Raw genomic sequence first — 8,494 nt, 5'->3', positions numbered from 1 at the left:
TCCAGAGAAAAACACAATATATGCATTTGAGGTAGACAGAATTGGAGTACAATTCATCCTGTGCCTAAGACTGAGTGGGACATGTACCCACCCCACAACCCCTCGGAAAAAAAAAAAAAATCTGTGCCTATGAGGGAAAAAGTGACAGACAGAGAGAGAGAGAGAGAGGGAGGAGGAGGAGGAGAACCAGGCAGAGAGAAAGAGAAAAAGCCTCTTCTCTCTGCTCTTCTGCCAGCGAGAAGCAGCTTTATTACATAACAGTCTCAGGGCTTGGCAGCTCACATGCTTTTAAGGAAGAAGCACACGTTCCCCTGCACCTGAAATCTCATGGCAGGGTGGGAGAAGATGGGGACGAGGTGGAGGCTTGAGAGCAGACGCAGCGAGAGACGAAAGAGGCGAGAAGTAATGAGGAACAAAATACAGATGTCAGTTGAGAGATGGTTGAACTGCCTTTTTTTGGTTTTGATTTGAAGACAGGCGTGAGTTAGTTACTTAAACTTTGATTGCAACCACTAATATATACTGTCACTAATAATGATGATAGTAATAATAAAGCTTTATCATGTTCTGTGTTTGCTTCTATGGATGCTTGGCTCTAAATCAAGGGTGCAGGTAATGTATTTTACAATAAACCACCAGTAGAACCGCAATAGAAGTTTGTTTGAAAAAGATAATAATGAATCAACATCAAAATTTGTTGTTAGAATATCAAAAGGAAAAGGCCTTGCAGAGGTCTTGCAACACGGTTGGCCTGCAAATTACTCTCTGGAACTCTGAGCTGGTTTGAACAACTATAAAATGTAGAATGAGAACTACAGATTTAGGAGGATAGAACAGATGAAGAGAAAGTAACTGATTGTGACTGTTTTACAGTAAAATACAGTGATGCACTATGAGGCAATTAATATGTGGTTGGGAAACTTATAACAGAAATATAAAAAGTTAGTTGGGTCAATGTGTAGGAAAGTTTGGATTTTAGGGGAAAATGCTGCAAGATTTGGGGGTATGAGGTCAGGGAAACATCACAAAAGTCACATGTTTTTGAAGTTTTTGAGCCTAAGTCAAACTCTTTTACCTTGCAGAGGTGGTGTGAGCCACTCGGCGTCCTCCGGACCACTGGCTGTGGGCTTGGTTTGAACAAACAATGGCGGCTTCTGAAGAGGTTAGTGTCGATACTGTGATAGCATCAGTTATATCAGAACTGGAGAATATTTCTTCATTGATTTTATTGATGGAAAACATGTTTTTGCTCTTCTTTTGGCTGGCTTCACTTCAGTGAATTTATCTGACTGGTTGAAGTTAGCCCATATTGGACATGACAGATGGTTCATCCAATCACCAGCCAGGGGTTTTCTTGAAAGCACCTGCCCTTTTCCAAACAGTTTATATGGACAGTTTCTCACATGGTCTCTTAGGTTTTGAAAAAAATACCCACCACTAATGTTTTGTTGAGGTAATTTACTTTTCCTCTTTAGATAAACTTGAATGTTGAGTCTTAGAAAGCCCCCAAGATTTATTATATATATTTTTGAGAAACTCCTTGCAGTGAGTGAATTCAAGCGATCAGATAATGACAAATCAGGGTGGCAGCTCACTGTGAGTTTTTGAAAAGTAAATTAAGTAAAGAAAAGTAAATTATTTCAACAAAACATTTAAGGTTTGCAAAAATTTTCTTTACTTTATTTCAAGTTTGAGTTTGATTCAAAATCAAAAAATCTGATAAAGACATTTGCCTTGTTTTCTCAACTTTTTTTCAGTGTAGCATCATAACAAGGGCATAGGTGTCATAGAGCTCTGATATGTGCAGTTTATCAAACTTTACGTCCACTGGGCAAACAAACAAATCTAGAGCTAGTGAGGTGATGCTTAGAACTAAATGTTAACATCAGCATGCTAGCAGGCTCATAAGGTCAGTGCTGATGTCTGTGAAGATTCTCAGTCATCCAGGTCGAGGTTATTCAAGAAGGGTTGGAAGATGATCCCACATCAGGATGAAAAAAATAATGTGAACTTACCCAGTCACAACAAGATGCCTTAGACAAGTTTCCAGATTTCAAGTTTATCCGCTGTTTATAACTGTCAGCTGTTTGGTAATGTAAAGCTAAGCCTGTTACCCTGTTCTGCCGGCCAGACTCCATTAACTTTTGGTCAATTTAACCATCTACTCCCTCTAAAAGATTATTTATGAGTTCTTACAACAGCTACATATTCTGCCAGGTTCATTAATGTGAACTGTAATTAACGTGAAACGTGCTAACGGTATCAGTTATTCTGGCCCGGAAGGACACAGCGCCTGTAGCATTGTTGTCAGAGTAGCGAGTATTTCAGCTTAATTTCTGATGATATATCATGATTATTTTATGATGTATCACAATAAATATATTATAGAATTCTCATTTAATAATTGGATAAAACATTTGCAACATCACTTCAAATGGAGCTGACATTTGGAGCGGGTCAGTTTACATTTGGCAGTTTTATTTTTGACTCACTGGTGCATGTCAGGGCTGCAGCTAATTTGGGTCCCAATAAACATATATGTAAACCCTCCTCTTGCGTGTTTGACCCCCCCAGGATTCTTCCTATCCCGAATGGCATCACTGTTTTATATGAATGTACCTACTGACGTATACATTTCCAATATGTTGCCTGTTAACAAAGAATATTTTCTTTAATAATAATTTAATGTTTCCAGGAAATAATTTATTGATGATGTGCAAACACTGCATGTTAAATACTTTATGCTGTTTTAAAACCCAAAAGTAACACACCATGAAAATCACACCTTTAAAAATATAAGCCGTGTGATTTCTACTTCTACTACTTGTGATATAAAGAGGGCACAAAAACTCATTCTTTGTACTTGATCAGAGATCTATATTTCTTTGTTTGGTGATCCATAGCACAAGGACAGAGGTGTAGCCACAACTTTCATTTGTTTTCTTTTTATTTAAAGACTAATGCAGAGAATCAGATTCTACAGGGCCATATCATAACCAAAAGAAACAAAAGAAAACATTTACAGAAGGTTCACCATTTCATCTACATCCATCAGAACCCTTTGTCAGTATCATTAAACTACCAACACATTCCTGTGTACTGTGTGTGGGTATGCGTGTTTGTGTGCGTTCTGAAAGTGTGTGTTTGTTGATGTCCATATGTATACAGTCTCACCATAATTTCTCTTACCCTAATCAACTTTTGTGCTTTAGAAAATTAGTTTTTTTTTTTTACATTTCAGTGAAAATCAGAACATATTTTGCTTGATAAAAATACAAGAAAAAACTCCAGTAGGTATCTAGGAATAACCAAAGACTCAATGTTGAAAAGCAAGTGCTGCTGAGAACTGCAATGGACCTTTGCATCAAACATAATGGAAGAAATGACGGATGTGCCTACAAATGTGATATTTACATGTATGCTCTGCATATGAGTGTGAAGGTAAAAGTTGGAAGCTCATGATTGCACTGTGCCTCATATTTCACATTCTCTCTCTGGAGCATTAAATGTAGCAAAACCAGACCTGGCTCAAAAATATCTGTAAATGGTCTATAGCGTTTGTTTGATCGTGCTCGGAGTACAAGTTAGGGGGTTTTAGCAAAGATATTCCCGACAGAGGAGTGTATAAAATTCACTTTTGCTCAAAGTCAAAACTCTCTGGCGCTCCCTGTAATATCGTTGAGCTTTGGGAAGTGACAAACAAAATGATCCGTTTAGCAAAATAACATTTTCACCTGCCTCCATTTTAGTAATGACAAACAAGCTCAAGAAATGAACAGAAATATTATTAACAAGGTGATCTTGTTACAGTTTTGCTCCTGATTTTTTTTTTCAGTTCAATCACTTTATTGCATTTCTCTGGAGAAAAAGTGCAATCAACAATGAAAGCCATTTTCCCTTCAACCACCGACAAATCCAAAGCGCAAACAAAAGTGATAATCTACTGTTTTCTTTGATGTCACCCTGTATAGCCATGGTTGAAAGAAAAAAAAAGCTAATGGTTGCGCGGCTGATAGAAAAGCTAAGCTTTTTTTATTTCTTTTTTTTTTTTTATAATAGCTTGTAAATCTGAAACACAATGGTCAGGGAGAGAACGTCAATGATGTGGTTCAAAGCTGTCCTTGCATAGCACAAAGCTGACTACATAAATGTAATGTTATTGTTCTTCTAAATGTGCAAAATGCATAACAATAGGTTGATAATACAAACAATATTCATCATCATCTTAGCTAATATCTTCATTAATAGAATCAAATACTGTATGCATTATGTATTTTACATATGTATATATATTTTTTCTTCATGATAATAAACATACATACAATAGTTTAGAATTCAAATATCTTTATACAACTCTTCACCCTGAACTTTGCAGTTCCTTGACCCTCTGCTTGTAGGTTAAGTGGCTGTTAACAGTAGACTGCTTGCATTATGCTTGCAAAGATGTCTGCCATTAGGGGATAGATTCAGTATTGGTCATAACGATAAATGCAAATCATAACAATAGCAACAACCACCAATCTCTTTTCCCGTTTCCCTCTGGCAATAGCGTGATCTCTTCACCCCAGCGCACAAACACACAGATAATTCTGCAGGGCTCTTTTGACCCTGCTCATTGCCCTGTAAAACATGTTCCAAAAAAAGCACACCCAGCAACCCATAATGCAATACAATGCACCCCAACTCCCTGGCAAGAAATGCAGAGAAAGGATTCAGAACCCAGGATGGACACACAATGCAATGCCTGTTATCTAATGCCGGACCTAATGGATCCTAGATGTCCATGTGCAGTGTACAGATGAAACTACAAGTAGAGAGGGGTCAATGTAAAGCTACAATGGATATTACCCCCAGACTGAGTGTCAGGTTCAGGTCCTAAGAAAAGCCCTTGCTAATTAATATTGCTACATTAACATAATTTAAAATGGACTGTTCAGAAACCTCAACGTGCCACATCAGAGAAGAAGCGTTTCCTTAAAGAAGTGTGTGTTTTTTTTATATATATAAGTTAAAAGAAAAAAAAAAAGAGCAAGCAATGTTCAAGACAAAAACAAAAGCATTCTTTTCACATTTGCGTTAGTTTCTGTAGAACTGTTTTTCTCGGAAGAGGGATTGACATCATGCTACAAAAATATATTCATCTTCGTCACTATCGTAGAACTACAAGACAAGTCCTCTGTGCGAAACACAGCGCCGGCTAAAGCAAGATTACAGTGCCACTTCAACTCAACGTCTCCTTCCTCTCTTTGTCTCTTTCTGTCTCTGTCCCTGTCTCTCGCTGTTGCTCACCGACAAGCAGCAACAAATGAGTCCAAACGGGCATGTGATACTGAAGGCAGTGTAGCTGGTACTTTCTGAGTGTTATGTCTCAATTTTCAACTCAAAGGAGATGGCGGGACTGTGGCGAACAGGGTCAGGGGGACACAGTGCGATGAAAAACACAGACGCGCCATCAGTCAGCAAAGTAGTAGCCATCACAGCTTCGACTCTGAAAATGGAAAAGGCACTTCTCCTCCTTCTCACCGTGCCCTGCCCCTCTTTAAGCGATGCTAACTTTACTTTGCTATGAATGGCGTTGAAATATAAAATGGCGTTTTGGCCGACGAGGGGCGCGCCATAAATAAAACAAACAAAAAAAAATACGTAAATTATGAGTGATTCAATTCTAAATGTAAAATGCACTCCAGGATTTGAGATGATTTTTACATTCTTGCTCATAACTAGCCAATCTCAGTTTACACCGTTGTTGATGTTGTTGCTGTTGTTGCCATCAGTGTGTGTGTGTGTGTGTGTGTGTGTGTGTGTGTGTGTGTGTGTGTGTGTGTGCACAAACACACAGTTGAATAATATTTTACTTCAGTGTGAAAGCAGCTTTGAATGGAACGCTAACTTGGCGAGAAACAGTCACTTAAGCGTGAATTAGACCAGTATAATATACTCTTTTTGTAGAAAGTATCGTAAACAGGAACAAAAATAAATTAAATTAAAAAAGTTTACTTTTCCATGTATTCAATAAACATACCCTTTAGTTACACTTTGCAAAGCTTAAACATAATATTGACATCTCTAACACTTGATAATATTTACAACGCTGTGAAAGGAAAGTAATATTTTCAATGCTGAGCACAGAGATGATTGAATTTTTGTTTTTTTTTTTTCAACCCTAAATAAATGGTGTGTGTCCACTGAGACATGTTTTATTGCTATTGCAGAAACCCTAACATATTTTGAAGAATGACATAATTAATCTCATAAAACATCTACAGAGAATTGAAGATACTCTGACAGAGACTGAATGTAGCTGCTGAGATCAAATAAACTAAGCTATCAGTCGATGTTGATCTGTATTTTGAATAAATTAACATAAATAATAAGATGCCCTGCCCATGCATATACACAAGTGCCTTTTACCGTGTCTGTGATTCCATGTTATATAAAATAGAAAACAAAAAAATAAAAAATAAGAACATAGAAACAAAAGCCCCTTAACAAGTTCTGGGCTATGTGCAGTTGTAGAATAGCATTCTCTTGGCTATATATTTATAGTAGCATTTTCTTAGTAGCATCATCCGAGACCTGAACAACACCCTTTCGAGAGTCTGTATCATTTATCGTTCATTTTTTCTCTATTTTGTTTTTTCAAAATCTTCAAACTTTAGGTAAACATAGAAGCAATGCAACAACTGGGAATTCAAACCAGCATGGACACCATGTTTGTCTGAAATCAACACCTGTTTTTAGGAGGAATAAGAAAGAAAATGAACAGAAAAATAATAATAATTACAGTTATAATTTTTAAAAGGAATGAAACATGGATTAGTGTGGAGTTATCCCCTGCAATTTGGGCTTCTTATTCAAGTAGGTCGCCCAGTAGACCAAGTTAAAGGTTCCAAAGAGCAAAGGGAAGGCTATTCTGGCAATCCTGTCTATCTTGCTCACACTGTTAAAGGTCTTCTTGGCCTCTGGAGGTTTGGGCTTTGGCTCCTCCTTGGGCTCAGTTGGAGGTGGTGGGGCGCTTTTGGCAATTGTGGCCAATCCAGGGTCCCTGGCAATATTGGGGGCGAAGGCTGTAGCAGTGGCAGCTGGGTAGGCTGTAGTGTTGTTCTTCTTGAGGAGGGACTCCTTCTTCTTCTTTTGCTGATTGTGTTTGTTGGAGAAGGCATCGGGAAAAGGTGTAAACATGGCATAGATTAGTTTTTTTTTTCTTTTGAGATGCATTTTTTTTTGTCTTTTGCACAAGTACTGATGTAAATGTGTCATTCAGTAGCCTGGGGAATATTCAGTAAACATATGGATATTTAAGCTACTACAAGGAGTTATGAAATAGTCTCGAATTAATACTGAATACTCTATATGACCTACATAAGCAAAGGAAACCATCTGCGAGAAGATCAGTTATTTCTGTATAGTTATTAATAATGCCTGTCACGGGGTCAGATTCTCCTTGAAATCAGATGAATGCAAGTCTGTGTTTACATTTTCCCAGGCAGGAGTTACAGTGAGTTGTATGTTAGCCAGTTAAAAGGAAGCAGGAGAAGATTTTTATTTAGATCATTTTATTTCTGACGTGATAATTTGTGGTTATTATGGTGGAAGCGCTCCTGTCCACAGCAGCCTCCAAAATATGAAAGTTCCAGGTAGCCTAGCATTTAAAAACAAGAACTGCAGTTCAAAGAGCAAGTTAGACCTATAGATGGTATATTAAAAAGCTTAAAATCCTATTTAACATGTAATCTATGGTTAAAGACAGTTGTTTCCCCCGGACTCCTGTTTCCCAGATTCGAAGTTTGTATTTTTTTTCCCGTATTTGTACCATTAACATCTGTGAGATATGTGATCAGCAATTCCAAAAAAGGACAAATGTACAATAATTTTTACATTTCCATTAGCCTGCATTAGCACCTTGAGACCAACTAATCACATCTGTATCGCACTGACCAAGCAGCTGGTAGAACGGTGACATAGTCTGGGGTTTTTATTTTTGATGGGTAAGAACAATATAATAAGACAATATATAAGAAGCGATAACCTGTGATTGATTCTGTTTAAAGTGATTAACGGTTGCTGTCTTGTTCACATGATGGCGCCTCCATGTAATATGGTGTACATGACCTAGTTTTGACATTCAGTGTAGCATCCTGTATTTGTTAAAATAAAACAATTTTAAAGTCGCAGTATGATATTGCTGTATTTTGCATTTGACAACACCAACATGCTGACTGTAGTGTTGTTGTCAGAGAAGCAAGTATTTCAACTTAGCATGTTTCTTTAATCTCTGATGACATATACTGGTCATTTTTTGATTTAGTGCACTAAATATATCACGTTTCTCCTTTAAATTAAAAATATTAATTCATCACATTACATATTTCCAAAGAGAGGCATTAAACTCAGCAATCTAAGAATGAATATTGTGCAGCTGGGAGTACAGTGCTGCTAACTGCTGCACAGAGACGAGTGGAGCAGAAAGCACAAGATGAACACTAAACTATTA

The 8,494-nt window shown here is 37.4% G+C and overlaps 1 protein-coding gene across 3 annotated transcripts in view; it reads right to left on the bottom strand.

The window, feature by feature from the left end:
* Positions 1 to 3,822: 3,822 nt before the first annotated feature.
* The window catches only part of gabra1 (gamma-aminobutyric acid type A receptor subunit alpha1), a 41,263-nt gene continuing 36,591 nt past the window's right edge, over positions 3,823 to 8,494 (bottom strand). For all 3 annotated transcript variants that reach the window (XM_084729849.1, XM_084729847.1, XM_084729848.1), the window contains exon 10: positions 3,823 to 7,137. In XM_084729849.1, the coding sequence (XP_084585975.1) occupies positions 6,817 to 7,137 (321 nt within the window). In that variant the 3' untranslated portion in view covers positions 3,823 to 6,816. The remainder of the gene's footprint in view (positions 7,138 to 8,494) is intronic.

The sequence above is a fragment of the Lutjanus erythropterus genome, chromosome 11 (genome assembly GCF_056507025.1).
Source record: "Lutjanus erythropterus isolate fLutEry1 chromosome 11, fLutEry1.hap2, whole genome shotgun sequence".
Taxonomy (NCBI): Eukaryota; Metazoa; Chordata; class Actinopteri; order Lutjaniformes; family Lutjanidae; genus Lutjanus; species Lutjanus erythropterus.
This window is presented reverse-complemented; position numbering and strand designations above follow the sequence as displayed.